This window comes from Chionomys nivalis, chromosome 8 (genome assembly GCF_950005125.1).
Source record: "Chionomys nivalis chromosome 8, mChiNiv1.1, whole genome shotgun sequence".
Classification (NCBI taxonomy): domain Eukaryota; kingdom Metazoa; phylum Chordata; class Mammalia; order Rodentia; family Cricetidae; genus Chionomys; species Chionomys nivalis.
The window spans coordinates 50,067,533-50,085,109 of NC_080093.1; the positions used below are offsets into that span (position 1 = coordinate 50,067,533).

The 17,577-nt window shown below is 42.7% G+C and overlaps 1 protein-coding gene across 4 annotated transcripts in view; it reads left to right on the forward strand.

Annotated features, from left to right (window-relative positions):
- Pacs1 (phosphofurin acidic cluster sorting protein 1) overlaps positions 1-17,577 on the forward strand; it is a 118,717-nt gene that overhangs the window by 71,372 nt on the left and 29,768 nt on the right. For all 4 annotated transcript variants that reach the window (XM_057778337.1, XM_057778338.1, XM_057778339.1 and 1 more), the window contains exons 2-3: positions 5,891-5,978; positions 16,315-16,404. In XM_057778337.1, the coding sequence (XP_057634320.1) occupies positions 5,891-5,978; positions 16,315-16,404 (178 nt within the window). The remainder of the gene's footprint in view (positions 1-5,890; positions 5,979-16,314; positions 16,405-17,577) is intronic.

Below are 17,577 nucleotides of genomic sequence, written 5' to 3' on the forward strand. Positions count from 1 at the left end.
GGGAGCCAGCAGGGTTGACAGTCTTAGACTCCTAGCGTTGGGAAGGTAGAGACAGGACTCCACGGGGCTTACCAGCAGCCGAACCTATGTGGTGAGTTCCAGGCCAGTGACACACCTCATCTCAATAAATAAATTTAAGTGGAGAGCACTTAAGGAATTTCACCTGAGGTTCTGACTTTCACACATGAGTGTATGCAGGTGTGACTTTGCACACACATGCATACATACACAAATGAACAAGATGTCCTGGTATGGTTGCACACTCCTGTAATCCCACCACCCAGAAAACAGAAGCAGGAGGTAAAAATATTGCCAGGAGATCAAGACCAGCCTGATCAATATAGTGACATTTTTTGTTTGTTTATTTTTGTTTGTTTTTTATTTTAGTAAAATAAAATAATAACAAACCAGTTTATTTCTAGGAACTGCTCTAGTTAAAATTTATAGCAAGATTTTGAGATGTAATTTTTTTTAAGAAAATGGGCCAAAAATTTTATTTATTTCTTGCACTTAAAAGTAGTCTCTTTTTTTTTTTTTTTTTTTTTTGGTTTTTTGAGACAGGGTTTCTCTGTGGTTTTGGAGTCTGTCCTGGAACTAGCTCTTGTAGACCAGGCTGGTCTCGAACTCACAGAGATCCGCCTGTCTCTGCCTCCCGAGTGCTGGGATTAAAGGCGTGCGCCACCACCGCCCGGCCTTAAAAGTAGTCTTAAATGACATCCCTGACTTGGGATTCTTTGGGTAGTCCTTAACCACTATACAGCTGCATCCCTTCTGGCAGTTTTCCCCTCTGGAACCGTTTTAGAGTCCTACCCATTCCCATAGTCTCTTGTTGTCTCAACCTTTGTTGTGGTACGCAGCACAGAGGGTCTTTACCAGCTGGACATACTGTGGCTCATCGCAATTGAATGCAAGCACCTAAGATGGACTTGGTGCTGTTCAGGCTTTGGCCACTACATAAGTTCTATGTGGATGGAGGGCGTCTCTAACCCCTCTAGTAAGTCAGTGTTAGCATTCTTTACGCCTCCACCTGTGGCAGTGAGTGAAGCCAATCTTTTTCTAGTGTTTTGGGATTATTATTTTATTTATTTATTTATTTATTTTGGTTGGGGGAGGTTGGTTTGGTTTGGTTTGGTTTTTGAGACAGGGTTTTCCTGTGTAACTGTCCTGGAACTCTCTCTGTAGACCAGGCTGGCCTCCAACTCAGAGATCCAATTGGGGATGTGTGACAACCATGCTGGGCAGTGGTGGTGCATACCTCTAATCCCAGCACGAAGGAGACAGAGGCAGGTGGATCTCTGTGAGTTCAGGGCTAGCCTGGCCTACAAAGGCAGTTCCAGGACAGCCAGGGTTGTTACACAGAGAAACCCTGTCAAAAAAAAAGAAAAAGAAAAAGAAAGGATGCTGAGCATACTAGAGCCTCTGATTTAGTGTGGCAGAGGGAAAGCATGTTTTTAAATATTTTAATAATTTAATATTTCAATGGTTTTTTTCTATTTTCTGTTTTCTTTTAGGATTTCTTCCTTGATCCATGAGTTTTTTACATGGATATTCCTACATTTTCATGTGTTCTTTTGATGTTATCTTACTGTCTTAGTTCATTTTGTGCTACCATTAACAGAATACCACAGACTAGGAAGTTTATAAACAATAAATATTTATTTCCCAAGGATTCTGCAGGCTACAAAGTCCAAGACTGTGGGACTGCTGCTCGGGTGTGGGGAGAGGAGCTTCTAGTCCTATCACATCTTGGCAGAAGACCTAAGAGAACATGTGATAGAGAACACAGAACCAAACTGGTTTTCATAACAAGCCCATCTCAATAAAGAGCCTACTTCCTCCCTACCAGCCATCCATGCCGTCCATGCTCAAGAGCCAGCGCCCTCTGACCTAACTGCCAATCCACGTCTCCTTTGTATTCACAATTGTCTCCAACATTAGTCATTTGGGGGGTCTTCATATAGTAACACATTTATTACTGATTTCTAACTTGTTACTGCATTTTCTTTTTCTTTCTTTTTTTTTTAATTTATTTATTTATTATGTATACAATGTTCTGTCTGTAAGTCTGTCTGCAGGCCAGAAGAGGGCTCCAGATCTCATTACAGATGGTTGTGAGCCACCATATGGTTGCTGGGAATTGAACTCAGGACCTCGGGAAGAAGGAGCAGTGCTCTTAACCGCTGAGCCATCTCTTCAGCTACCTTTCTTTCTTCTTTTAAATATTTATTATGTATACAATATTCTGTCTGTGTGCCTGCAGGCCAGAAGAAGGCACCCGACCTCATTACAGATGGTTGTGAGCCACCATGTGGTTGCTGGGAATTGAACTCAGGACCTTTGGAAGGGCAGGCAACCGCTGAACCATCTCTCTAGCCCTTTTTTTGATTTTTCAAGACAGGGTTTCTCTGTAGCTTTGGAGCCTGTCCTGGAACTAGCTCTTGTAAGCCAGGCTGGCCTCGAACTCACAAAGATTCTGCTGCCTCTGCCTCCCGAGTGCTGGGATTAAAGGTGTGCGCCACCACTGCCCGGCTAATTGCATTTTCATGAGAAAGAGTGGTACTTGTATTACTGCCTCTTGAAGATCTTGAAAACATCCCATGTAGTCTTAAGAAGATCGTGTAGTTTCCAGCTATTGGAGTCCATACATTTACATTCAGTAGAGTGCCTATAATTCTACCAGCTTTTGTTTATCAATTACTAGAGAGGAGGTTCAAGTGTGTCCTTCTGATAGTTAGCTTATACTTCTCATGGTCTATATTTTAGAGTTATTTTTACTAAGTATATACAGGTCAGGAATTATCTTCCTGGCGAATTGATGATTCAGTATCTTTTTTTTTTTTTTTTTTTTTTGTTTTTCGAGACAGGGTTTCTCTGTAGCTTTGGAGCCTGTCCTGGAACTAGCTCTTGTAGACCAGGCTGGTCTCGAACCCACAGAGATCCGCTTGCCTCTGCTTCCTGAGTGCTGGGATTCTTTCCTCATTTTATGTCAGTTTTAATTTGGGAAGTTTTGCTTCTTATTACAAGTACTTTTGCTTTGTCTTTTTATTTTGTTTGTGTATGGTTTGGTTTTGGATTTTTGAGGCAGGGTTTTTCTTGTGTAACAGCTCTGACTGTCTTGGCACTCACTTTGTAGACCATGCTGGCCTTGAACTCACAGAGACCCTCCTGCCTCTGCTTCTCAGTGCTGGGATTAAAGGCATGCACCACCACGCTTTAGTTTAGCTTTTAAAACTTTGTAGACCATGCTGGCCTTGAACTCACAGAGACCCTCCTGCCTCTGCTTCTCAGTGCTGGGATTAAAGGCATGCACCACCACGCTTTAGTTTCGCTTTTAAAATGTGAAATTTTAACTGGGCAGTGGTGGCGCATACCTTTAATCCTAGCACTTAGGAGGCAGAGGCAGGAGGGTCTCTGTGAGTTCAAGGCTAGCCTTGTCTACAAGAGCTAGTTCCAGGGCAGGCTCCAGAGCTACAGAGAAATCCTGTCTTGAACCCCCCCCCCCCAAAAAAAAAAAGAAGAAGTAGTAATTATTTCTTTTTCATTTATTTTTCTGTATGGAATCTTTTTATTTTAAATAGGTTGGCCAGTCAGTTCCTGTATAAATCCTGATTTTGGTGCCATGCTTTTCAATTTGCGCCCCCCCCCCCCCCGCCTTTTTTGGTTGTTGTTTTTGTTTGAGATGGGTTCTTACTATGTCACCCCAACTGGCCTGAAACTCACAGAGATCGACTGGCCTCTACTTTCTAAATTCTGAGATCAAAAGCAGCAGGTGGCCTCCCATACCCTGGGTTTGCTTTCGTTGTTGTCTTGAGACAGGGTCTCTCTCTATTCCTGGGTAGCACAAATTCTAGTTGGCTTTAATAAATAAAACCTGGAGTCAGGTATGGGGGTGAAAACTGAAGGATCAGAGAAGCAGAGTGGCAGCCACTAGAGTTGCTACCTCTACCAATGCTCAGACCAAAGGGCAGATTCTGACCTCAAACTGCATCCTCAGAATGCATCTCCATACTCCATCTTTCCACCAAACCTCAGACTGCACTGAGTTTCTGTCTCCTTCCACTTGTATTCCTCTCTCCGCCCAACCGTATCACTCCTGTCTCCAGCTCCCCTAGTGCTGAGATTAAAGGCATGTGATCCAGTGCTGGGATCACCTTTGTGTGAGCTGTTTCTCTTTTAGACAGATTTAATCTTTTTTTTTTTTTTTCAAGACAGGGTTTCTCTGTAGCTTTGGAGCCTGTCCTGGAACTATCTCTTGTAGACCAGGCTGGCCTCGAATTCACAGAGATCCTCCTGCCTCTGCCTTCCAACTGCTGGGATTAAAGGCGTGCACCACCACCACCCAGCCTGACAGATTTAATCTTGTGTAGCTCAGAGTAGCATTGAACTAAGGGAGATCTCTCTACCTCTGTCTCCCAAATACTGGGATTAAAGGTGTGTGCCACTCCTGTCTGGCCTCTAGTGTCTTAGCTCTGCACTCTGATCTTCAGGCAAGCTTCATTTGTTAAAACATAAACAAAATATCACTGCAGTCCTGGAACTCACTCTGTAGACCAGTTTATCCTTGAAGTGACAGACATCCTCTTGCCTCTGCCTCCAAGTGGTGGAATTAAAGGCATGTGCACCTGGTTTGGAATTTTTTTTAAGTCATATTTTTTTTTCTAGAACTTTTGTGGCTTGATTGCTTTTCTCATTTTATTTAACTCATGAATCTGCCCTTAATATAAGGAATAAAACAATTATCTGTCATTGTTCTTGTTCATATAGCCAGTTTTCCAGTATGGTACTGTTTGTTAATTGAGTAGTTTGTCTACCTACGTGGTAAATTTCTATGTATACAGACTCTGTTCCTTGCCACTGATCTGTTTATTCTTTTTTTTTTTTTTTTGGTTTTTCGAGACAGGGTTTCTCTGTGGCTTTGGAGCCTGTCCTGGAACTAGCTCTTGTAGACCAGGCTGGGCTCGAACTCACAGAGATCCGCCTGCCTCTGCCTCCCAAGTGCTGGGATTAAAGGCGTGCGCCACCACTGCCCGGCTCTCTGTTTATTCTTTTCCCATTATTTTTTTGTTTTGTTGTTTGCTTTTCGAGACAGGGTTTCTTTGTAGCTTTGGAGCCTGTCCTAGAACTAGCTCTTGTAGACCAGGCTGGCCTCGAACCCACAGAGATCCGTCTTCCTTTGTGCTCTGAGTGCAGGATTAAAGGTGTGCGCCACCACCGCCTGGCTAGTGCTTTAACTTAATTACTTTGACCCTAGAGTGCATGTTAATATTTGTGGAGTAAAACATTTTTTTATTCTCTTCCCCCTGCCAGAAGATACCTAACTTTTATTATTCCCATGAAAATTTAAAATCCTACAGAAAGACAGAAAGAGTTAATGTGCTCCTGTATTGTTTCTCTCCACAATGGAACATTCATTAAGATTTTATTGTATTGGTTTTATCTGCTTTTGTATTATTCTGAAGTATTTTGTAGTTAGCTCTAAAATCCTTCCTTGAGACTCTGAAGACTTTAGCAAGTATCTCTTCTTACTTTGCATGCTAATGGGTGTGTATGTGTATTCTCTATGTTGCTAAGACTTACATCTGTAAATGTTTCAGATATGCGTAAGTGGCAGGTAGGGGGAAAACTGAATAACCATATCTCTGTCTCCCGGTTCCCCTGAAATAGCTCCACATTAGCAGTGGCAATCTATGGTTTTCGACTTGAGATATATAGACATCTACTGAAGTCCACAGAGTGATACACCTTTAACACTTGCCGAACATACAAGCTAAAGCCACCTTGAGTGGCCTTCTCATAGTCTTACTTGTAGTAGAGCAGATTCCCACGGTAAATGTTACCTGCGCACAAGTTCTTATATTTAACAGGACCTTCTTTCTCTGTATTTTTCTAGGCTGTTCAGCTTGACCCTGAAGAAACTTGTTATGCTTAAAGAAATGGACAAAGATCTTAATTCGGTAGTCATTGCCGTGAAGCTGCAGGTGAGTTGAATGGTGAATTTTCAGGGCCTGGAGAAACTAGACAGTGCTTTTCCCTGTCCCAGCTACAGAAACTCCCTGAGCCACCCCTCTCCTCAGCTAGGTAGAGGAACAGTTGAAGAGCAGAGAGGAACATCTGAGCTAATGAGACAAGAGTTCCAGTTCCGCCTCTAAGATCCTCAGTTTCTTGATATTTGTCTTGAAGAACAAAATGGTCCTTCTCTGCTGCCTGCCTAATCATATCAGTGAAACAGACAGCATCATAAAGGAATAGGGCTGCGCTGGGCGGTGGTGGCGCACGCCTTTAATCCCAGCACTCAGGAGGCAGAGGCAGGTGGATCTCTGTGAGTTCGAGGCCAGCCTGGTCTACAAGAGCTAGTTCCAGGCCAGGCTCTAAAACTACAGAGAAACCTTGTCTCGAAAAAGCAAAGAGAGAGAGAGAGAGAGAGAGAGAGAGAGAGAGAGCGAGCACTGTTCCAGTCTTAATCCTCCAATTTCTGGATTAAGGAAGCACTTTCGGAGGCTTCCCATAGGATGTAAAAAATTTATAGATTATTAGTCTTAGCAATTTAAAATTTACTGGAGTATTGTATGATCTAGGTAGCTCTCACACTTAATACTTCTACATTAATTCTGTGTCCTCAGGGGATCTAACACATTTCACAAATATAATTCAAAAAACAGAGAAATTTAACTACAAAAGCATTTAAGGCTGGGCGGTGGTGGCGCACGCCTTTAATCCCAGCACTCGGGAGACAGAGACAGGCGGATCTCTGTGAGTTCGAGACCAGCCTGGTCTACAAGAGCTAGTTCCAGGACAGGCTCCAAAGCCACAGAGAAACCCTGTCTCGAAAAACCAAAAAAAAAAAAAAAAGAAGAAGAAGAAGCATTTAAGAATTTACCTGGGGCTGGAGAGATGGCTCAGAGGTTAAGAGCACTGGCTGCTCTTCCAGAGGTCCTGAGTTCAATTCCCAGCAACCGCATGGTGGCTCTCAACCATCTGTAATGAGATCTGGCACCCTCTTCTGTCGTGCGGGCATACATGCAGGCAGAACACTGTATACATAATAAATAAATCTTTAAAAAAAAAAAAAGAATGTACCTGTTGCCACCTAATTATTCAGTGGTAGAGCTGAGATTGGAAAGAGTATGTAATTTATATTTAATTAAACTCCATTCCTAGATCCTCTTTAGCTGATCAATCCTTTCTAATGATGACTCCCTCCCTGGAGCTTAGTGAGGTTCCTAAGTGCCTCTGTAGTGGTTAAATAATGACTGAATCCTTCAGCTTGAGAATGGTCTCTCAGTCATTAAAAAAACAGTGAACTATGTAGTGATTCCCTACAAACTAGCATACTTTATTGGCTAGTTTGCCTGCTTTGTGGTATTTATTGTACTAAATGGCCTTCATTAACACCTTCAGTTGGAGACATGGTTCAGTGGTTGTGAGCACTGGTTACTCTTCCAGAGAACCTGGGTTTGAGTCCCACAAAGTGGCTCACAACTGGCTAGAAAATTGGATCTGTAGTTAAGAGTATGTACTAGCTGGATGGTGGTGGGCACGCCTTTAGTCCCAGCACTCAGGCAGTAGAGGCAGGCGGATCTCAGTGACTTTGAGGCCAGCCTGGTCTACAGAGATAGTTCCAAGACAGCCAGGACTACACAAAAAAATCCTGGGGTTTGGGGAGGGGGCGTCGCGTATGTACTAACTAGGTTTGTTGGACACACCTTTGAACACAGCACTTGAAAGGCAGAGACAGCAAGCTGGAGAGATGGCCCAGAGGTTAAGAGCACTGACTGCTCTTCCAGAGGACCAGGGTTCGACTCCCAGCACCCACATGATAGCTCACAACTGTCTGTGACTCCAGTTCCACAGGATCCAATGCCCTCACACAGACATATATGAAGGCAAAAACACCAATGTACATAAAATAAATAAATTTTTAAAAAAAGAAAGGCAGAGACAGGCTGATCTCTGTGAACTGTGATTCAAGGCTAGCCTGGTCTATAGAGAAAGACCCTTTCTCAAAAACAAGTACTGATCTTTCAAAGAACCTGAGTTCTGTTCCCAGTGTCCATCCATGGCAGGCAGTTTGCATCTACCTGTAACTCCGCATCTAGGGAATCTAACTCCTCTGGCTTCCTTAGGCATGTATACATAATACACAGACTCACATATACACCTAAGTAAAATTAATGTTTTAAAAAAAATTTTGAGACAGGGTCTCACTATGTAGCTCTGGACGTCTCACCATGTAGAGTAGGCTGACTCAAACTCACAGAGATCCTCCTGCCTCTGCCTCCAGAGTGCCAGATTAAAGGCATGTGCCACCATGCCCAACAATAAAAATAATTTTTTAAAACTTCACATTTTTCAGGCTGAAAAGATGACCTAGCTGTTAAGAACACTAATTGTTCTTCCAGAAGAGCTGAGTTTAGCTCCCAAATGGTGGCTCACAACCATCTTTAACTTCTGTTCTAGAGAATCCGATGCCCTATTATGACCTCCATAGGCACCAGGCATGCACATAGTACACATATATAAATGCTACTAGCAAAATGCTTATACACATAAAATAAACCTCATTTTTTTGTTTTTGTTTTTGTTTGGTTGGTTTTGGTTTTTCGAGACAGGTTTCTCTGTAGCTTTTGGAGCCGGTCCTCAAACTAGCTCTTATAGACTAGGCTGGCCTCGAAATCACAGAGATCCCACCGAGTGCTGGGATTAAAGGTGTGCGCCACCACTGCCCGGCTTGTTTTTGTTTTTTTGAGACAGGGTTTCTCAGTGTAGCCCTGGCTGTTCCAGAACTTGGTTGATAGACTAGGATGGCCTCAAACTCAGAGATCTGCCTGCCTCTACCTCCAAAGTGCTGGCATTAAAAATGTGCACCACCACCACCACCTGGCCTAAAAACAAAAAAATTAACTTTAAAACTTCTATCACTCCTGATGAATTCCTCGGTCTTAAGACATAGTCTGATTCCCCGTTCATCTTTGTGCATGATTCCTCCAAAACCTGTGACATGCTGCTAATAAACACTGCCTTTGGGAAGCAAGCCTGTGAAGAGAGCCTTCGGTGCTTTGTTGTGCTCTCCTGGTTCTGCCCCACTTCAGGGACAAACACTGTGGGTACAATTTTGAACTTGCTGCTTTTGCCCTTCCTGTCATCAAATGCTCTTGCCAAAGGAAATAATTTCATTTCCTGATTAAATATTTGACATTCTGTAAAATCTGTGATTATAGCAAAAACTATAAATATCCTGAATGGTTTTTTTTGTTTTTTGTTTTTTTGTTTTTTTTTGGTTTTTCGAGACAGGGTTTCTCTGTGGCTTTGGAGCCTGTCCTGGAACTAGCTCTGTAGACAAGGCTGGTCTCGAACTCACAGAGATCCGCCTGCCTCTGCCTCCCGAGTGCTGGGATTAAAGGCGTGCGCCACCATTGCCCGACTATCCTGAATGTTTAAGTCACTTTATTTCCAAACAGTTGAAAAGAATTATAGCTGTTACTGCATTCAGTTTCAATCACCTATTTATTGATTTATTTAGTAAATACTGATTGAGATTTCATTATATATTGAGCATGGATTTAGGCACAAATGAGGCAGTGGTAAATAAAACAAAAATCCCTGCCTTTAATGAGCTTTCCATTCTAATTACACAGCAGTATTTAAAAGGAGCTCCTTAAGACACCATTAGAGGATATGAGTCAAAATCCTTTCCACAGTAATGCTGTGGTATTATCTGCCATTCACGCTGAGATGATACTTGCACTGAAAATACCAGTGCAATCATGAGTGAAATTCTTCATGTTACAGTCCACACGAACACCAGTGTTCGTCAGCTTTCCATCACCGTAATTAACCAAGATAATCAGATTAGAGGGAGTAAAGATGTCTTTCGATTCACCCTTTTGGGGTCTCAGTCCTTTGTGGGCCTGTGCGCATAGGTAAGGGAGAAAGAAAGGAAGAGACTAAGAAGAGACAGGCCCCTTCAATGGCACACCCTCAGTGGTCTGATTTCCTCCTACCAGACTCTTCTTATGCGTACTGTTTTAAATGCTTTTTATTTAAGATTAAAGATTTTGGTAAAGAAAAGCATGGCTCAATGGTTAAGAGCTCTTTTTCTTTTTTTTATGTCTGTGTATCATGTGTACAGTGCTCTCGAAGGTTGGAGGAAGCATTGGATCCCTTGGAACTGGAATGGTAGTTATTAGTCACTATGTGGGTGCTAGGAATCAAACTAGGGTCCTGAAAGAGCAGCCAGTGCTCTTAACCACTGGACCATCTCTCCCGCCCCTAGCACAGTGGGGTTTTTTGTTATTGTTGTTGTTTGTTTGATTGTTTTGTTTCTTTTTTTAAAATATTTATTTCTTATGTATACAATATTCTGTCTATATGTCTACAGGCCAGAAGAGGGCACCAGATTTCATTACAGATGGTTGTGAGCCACCATGTGGTTGCTGGGAATTGAACTCAGGTCCTTTGGAAGAGTAGGCAATGCTCTTAACCGCTGAGCCGTCTCCCCAGCTCGATTGTTTTGTTTCTTGAGACAGTGTTTCACTATGTAGCCCAGACTGACCTGAAACTCTCGCAGATCTGCCTGCCCCTGCCTCCTAAGTGATGAGATAAAAGATATGCCCCACTGCATGCGGCATAAACATAGCATACTGTTTTAAATAACGTGTTCACTGGACTATAATTCAGATTCCATTTGTCTCACCTACTTGAAACACATAACCGCAGACCCTGCTACAGTGTTCAGAAGAGACGTCACATTCATTAACTGTTAACCTTACCAGACTGTCTATCCTCCATCCCTTGCTCTGGGCAACTACCACATTTGGTAATTCACACCACAGGGGAGGGAGAGGGTAAGAGCAAGAGACTAAGGCAGGAAGAGTGAGAGTTTTATATTAGCTTGACCTGCATAGTAAGGGCCTATCTCAAAAACAAGTATTTTGAAATAACAGAAGCCTAGTTTGAAAGACATTAATATCCATTAATGAGTATTTTTATGTTCTTAATGATTCTGTGGCCATAAACACTTTTTTTTCTTCTGTACTGAAAATATGCTGTCAAGTAGAGAAATGAGGATCTGGGGAGATAGCAGGTAAGAGTGTTTGCTGCACAAGTATGAGGACTCGAATTCCAATACCCATGTAAAAAGCTAACATAGGACTGATGGTGACTGCACACGCCTTTAATTACAGCACTTGGGAGGCAGAGGCAGGAGGATCTCTGAGTTCAAGGCCAGCCTAGTTTACAGAGTTAGTTCCAGGACAGGCAGGACAGTGGTTAAAAAAAGAAAAAGCCAACACAGTCATATTGTACCTATAGCACCCACCAGTGCTGTAGTAGCCAGAAGCAGGGGTATCTGATAGCAGGTGCTTGTTGCCTGCCAGCTGAGCTCCAAGTTCAGTGAGAGAGACTGCTTTAAGAGAATAAAGTGGAGAGTAATAAAACAGGACACTTGATGGCCTCCTCTGGCTTCCATACATATGTACACACACCTGTGCATGCACCATACACACTAAACACACAAGTACATGCATACATAACTTTTTTTCTTTTTAATTGATATTTTTTGAGCTCTACATTTTTCTCTGCTCCCCTCCCTGCCTCTCCCCTTCCCCCTTCAACCCTCCCCCAAGGTCCCCATGCTCACAATTTACTCAGGAGACCTTGTCTTTTTATACTTTCTAGTTCCCATGTAGATTATATCTATGTAAGTCTCTCTTAGTGTCTACATTGTTGTCTGGGATTGTGGTTTGTAGACTGGCTTTCTTTGCTTTATGTTTGAAAACCACCTATGAGTGAGTACATGTGATGATTGTCTTTCTGAGTCTGGGTTACCTCACTCAAAATAACGTTTTCTAGTTCCATCCATTTTCTGGCAAAATTCAAACTGTCATTATTTTTTTCTGCTGTGTAGTACTCCATTGTGTAAATGTACCACATTTTCCTTATCCATTCTTAAGTCGAGGGGCATTTAGGTTGTTTCCAGGTTCTGGCTATGACAAACAAAGCTGCTACGAACATAGTTGAGCACATGTCTTTGTGGCACGATTGAGCATCCTTTCGATATATAACCAAAGTGGTATTACTGGGTCTTGAGGAAGGTTGTTTCCTAATTTTCTGAGAAATCACCACACTGACATCCAAGGGGGTTGTACCAGCTTGCACTCCCACCAGCAGTGCAGAAGTGTTCCCTTTTCCCCACAACCTCTCCAGCATAAGTTGTCATCAGTGTTTTTGATCTTGGCCATTCTTACAGGTGTTAGATGGAATCTCAGAGTTGTTTTGATTTGCATTTCTCTGATGACTAAGGATATTGAACGTTTCCTTAAGTGTCTTTCAGCCATTTTAGATTCCTCTGTTGAGAGTTCTCTATTTATGTCTGTACTCTATTTCTTTATTGGATTATGTGATCTTTTGGTGTCCAATTTCTTGAGTTTTTTTTTTTTCTTTTTCTTTTTTTTTTTTTTTTTTTTTTTTTGAGACAGGGTTTCTCTGTGGTTTTGGAGTCTGTCCTGGAACTAGCTCTTGTAGACCAGGCTGGTCTCGAACTCACAGAGATCCGCCTGTCTCTGCCTCCCGAGTGCTGGGATTAAAGGCGTGCGCCACCACCGCCCGGCTTGAGTTTTTTATATATTTTGGAGATCAAACTTCTGTCTGATGTGGGGTTAGTAAAGATCTTTTCCCATTCTGTAGGCTGTTGTTTTCTCTTGTTCACCATGTCCTTTGCTTTACAGAAGCTTCTCGGTTTCAGGAGGTCCCATTTATTGATTGTTTCTCTCAGTGTCTGTGCTGCTGGGGTTATATTTAGGAAGTGGTTCCCTGTGCCAATGTGTTCAAGTGTACTTCCCACTTCTCTTCTATGAGGTTCAGTGTAGGCTGGCTTTATGTTGAGGTCTTTGATGCATTTGGACTTGAGTTTTGTGTATGGTGATAGATATGGGTCTATTTTCATTTTTCTACATGTTGATATTCAGTTATGCCAGCACTACTTGTTAAATATGCTTTCTTTTTTCCATTTGATACTTTTTGCTTCTTTATCAAATATCAGGTGTTGGAAGATGTGTGGATTGATATCTGGGTCTTCTATTCGGTTCCACTGTTCCTCCTGTCTGTTCTTATGCCAGTACCAAGCTGTTGTCAGTACTATAGCTCTGTAGTAGAGTTTGAAGTCAGGGATTGTGAGGGCTTCAGAACTTCTTTTATTGTACAAGATTGTTTTGGCTATCCTGGGTCTTTTGCTTTTCCAAATGAAGTTGAGTACCGTTCTTTCGAGGTCTTTGAAGAATTTTGCTGGGCATTGCATTGAATCTGTAGATTGCTTTCGGTAAGATGCATAAACAACTTTTAAACATTAAATTAAGCCAGGTGGTGGTCATGCACGCCTTTAATTCCAGCACTTGGGAGGCAAGGACAGGCGGATCTCTGTGAGTTCAAGGCCAGCCTGGTCTACAGAGTGGGCTTCAAACAACCAGAGCCACAGAGAAACCCTGTCTCAAAAACACTCCCCCCAAAATTAAATTTAAAAAAATAGCTAAGTGTCTGGGCAGTGGTGGCACATACCTTTAATCCCAGCACTCAGGAGGTAGAGGCAGGCGGATCTCTGTGAGTTCGAGGCCAGCCTGGTCTACAAGAGCTAGTTCTAGGACAGGCACCAAAAACTTCAGAGAAACCCTGTCTCGAAAATAAAAAAAGGAAAGAAAGGAAGAAAGGAAAGAAAGAAAGAGCTAAGTGGCTTAAGAGATGGCTTAGTAATTAAGAGCACTTCCAGAGGACCTGGGTTCCATCCTCAGTGCCACCTGCTGGCTCCCCAGTCCCACAGTATCCAATACCTCTTCTGGCCTTTACAGTTACTGCACACACATAGAACACAGAAATTCATGGAGGAAAATAACCATACATATAAAATAAAAATTAACAATAGACAAATAAGATTTAAGGGTATTAAAAATAATCCTGAAATGGGACCCAACTTAGTAGTGTCCTCAGCAAGCCAATATTGGGACTCATGGAAATTAAATCTTCCTGGAAGGATAGAAAGATGAAAGTAGTCATGTAGCATGTTTCAGAGGGGCCAGACCTGACTGTAGGCTGCTGTCTACGCCCTGTTACCTACATGTGCAGCTTTCTTACTGTCTGGATGGTAGAAATAGAACTACATCCCCAGCCTGTTTGGGATAGAAGGTGTTTGTGTGTAGAAAGGGGTGTCTGTGTGTGTGTGTGTGTGTGTGTGTGTGTGCGTGTGCGCGCGCGCACCAGAAGACAACCCGAGATATTATTCTGCAATGTTGTCCACTCTTAATTTTTAAAGACAAGATTTCTCTCTTCAGTGGCCTAGAACTCTCCAATTAGGTTAGACTGTAAGCCCCAGGGATTCTTCTGTTTTTGTCTCTCCAGCATTGGGATTACAGGTACACACCTCTTCTATGTATGTTCTGCGGTTAGAACTTGGGTTTTCACACCTGTGAGAGAAGCAGAACTTTTTACAGTTCTTAACAGCATATATTTAGATGATGGAAGTTCAGATAGTGAGGCCTGCTACTTTTGGAAAGTGATACGACTTTTGGAGAAAATACAACAAGATAAAAGGATGAAGGGATTACAGGTGGTGATGGATGTAGGCCTCACTAAGAAGATGACGTTTATGCAAACCAAGATAGTGAGCTACACAGATTCAAGAGGCGTTTTCTAGGTAGAGAGAGAAGCCAGCCAGAAAGCCCTACACAGCCATGGTGCTGTCTGTCCGGCTCTCAAATGTCTAGCTGTGGCCTGTTTTTGTCTAACACGGCCAACTCTAGGTTCTCTGACTTCTCTAGCTTTGTTGGGTCTGGTATGTCTGACAGAATTGAGAGGAAAGGGAAGTCAGTGAAACCAGGGAGGAGTAGAGTTTAAAGGCAGAGTCCCCCACCCAGCTCTTGTTCCCTGTGACTCAAAGTGGGGGGTTAGGAGTGCTGATAATAACACTCCTTATACTAGTGGGGGTTGGGTAAGAGACGGGGTTGGCTGAGAAGACTTCAGTGAGTTGAGAGAATGAATCTGCTGTGTAGTGAGACAGGGAGGATTCTAGGGAAACCTGAAATGCAGTTTATTGTGTTGTTTGAGGGCTAGTGAAACAGTGGAGACATGAGTGTCAGGAAAGAGGGCCGGGAAGTAACAGGAGTAAAGGGAGTGAATAGAAATAGAATTCTAACCCTCCAGTGCCAGGAAGTCTGGAAGGACTCAGAACGAGAGTACCTCCAGTGACAGAGGAAATCAAAACAACAAGAAGGGACCTAGGCCACCAGACTCATTAAGAGAGTCACCCATCTGCAGTGGTAGTTTGATAGAGCAAACGTGACATTAGGAGAAATGGGAGTAGGGGGACTCAAGAAAAGATGTCTACTGTGAAAAGACACACCCATGAGGCCAGGAGGGGTTTTGTTTGTTTTGTTGGAAATAGTAGCACATTTGCTTATGAGAATGATCGAGGACAGTGAGGAACATTGATTATGTGAAAAGAAAGAATGGCTTCAGAAGTGCCTTTAGAAGGAGTTTAGTCCCCAAGCAAGGTGCTCCTCAGCCTCGGATGGGGACGTGGGCAGTTATCTGTGACAGAAGGGAAGGGAGGTACTGTGAGCATAGGGGCCCAGTGGCAGGTTTATGAGGTAGGAGCTGCTCCAGCTTTCTCAGTGAAGAGAATCAAGGTTAGAAGTGTTAAGGGTCTGATGTTAGGGAAACTGAGAAGGTATAGTATGTCATGTAATAAGAGAGCCGGGCAGAGGCAGGTGGATTTCTGAGAGTTCGAGACCAGCCTGGTCTACAAGAGCTAGTTCCAAGACAGGCTCCAAAGCTACAGAGAAACCCTGTCTTGAAAAGAAAAGAAAAAAAAAAAAGAGATTACAGAGAATGTACTAGAATGTACTTAAGACATGACATGGTTCCTAGGCAATGTTACTTACCCCACTTAAGATGGAGGCTATAAATTTAGTCAGCTCACCTAGCTGAATTATGTTTCTATGCATGTTCATCTGGTATAGTTGTATCTAAAATAGTCTAAAGGGCTAAGAGTGTAGATCAGTGGTAGGCACATACAAAACCATGATTTCAATACTCGGCATCACAAAAATGGCAATAAATAAATATAAAATAATTGTAATTTGCCAAATAAGCCTAGCAGAACAAGAGTTGAAGCAGACCTGTGGAGGAGGGCATTTATCAATCCCGAGTGTCCCACAGCACAGCAGACCTGTGGGGAGGAGTGTCCACAGCATGGTAGTTGTTCTTTTGGTCTGACTTTTAGTTACACCACTTTGACAGAAGTTTTTTTTTTTTTTTTTTTGGTTTCAGGGTTCAAAAAGGATTCTTCGCTCCAATGAGATCATCCTTCCAGCAAGTGGCCTGGTAGAAACAGAACTCCAGTTAACCTTCTCCCTTCAGGTCAGAATTTTCTAAATCTTTAAGTTTTCTAATATGCTACAATAGTCTAGTCCTCAAGTAGTCTTGAAACTTTTTTCTCCAAAAACTGCTAGAGCCCAGCTTCAGGAAAGAAAACAAATCACCTATGCACTAAATAAAGGCTAACATGGAAGGCCTGAGAAGTCCTTGAGCCAGTGTACTGGATATGCTGCTGAGTTGGGTGCTAAGGCCCAGTCTCCCCTTACCTGGCCATATATGACTAGCAGCTACCATTGAGTCTCCACTCTACCCCTTGGCCTTTCCCCTCTCCTTACTATCCAAATCAGTAAGAACAGAGCTTGTAAGGCATAAGTTTCTGTTCCACCTGGTCCTGCAACTGTTCAGTCTCAAAGAAACACACAGAGGCTTATATTAATTATGAACTGTTTGGCCTTTAGCTTAGGCTTATTAATAACTAGCTCTTACAACTTAAATTAACCCATAATTCTTGTGTGTGTTAGCCATGTAGCTTGGTACCTTTTATCAGTAAGACATTCTCATCTTGCTTCCTCTGTGTCTGACTGGTGACTGTAGACTGAGCCTTTCCTCTTCCCAGAATTCTCCTAGTCTGGTCGCCCTGCCTATACTTCTTGCTTGACTACTGGCCAATCAATGTTTTATTAAACCAATATGAGTGGCAAATCTTGATAGGATACAAGAGCATTATCCCATAGCAAGAACTCACTTATATAATATGGGCGTATTCATCCTTCTCTCTTCGTCCCTCATAGAGCATCTCATAATAATCCTTGTGACCCTACGTGGAAACACCTGTCCAGATGGCAGAGAAAGATGTTCCCAAGCTTGGGTAAATCATACTAGTACCCAGCAGAACCAGCCCCTCTGGTGGTTTTTCTTATTCTGACCAACCTTTTTTTTTTTTTTTTTTTTCTTTTTCTTTTTTTTTTTTTTTGAGGCAGGGTTTCTCTGTAGCTTTTGTGCCTTCCCTGGAAGTAGCTCTTGTAAACCAGGCTGGCCTCGAACTCACAGAGATCCACCTGCCCCTGCCTCCCAAGTGCTGGGATTAAAGGTGTGCAGCACTGCTGCCTGACCTGACCAGTCACTCTTAACAGGCAAGAGAAACTAAAGCACAGTCCTCTAGCAGGACCTGACCCAGGAAGGTCCTAGTTGCTGACTGACCATCTGAACTGTTTT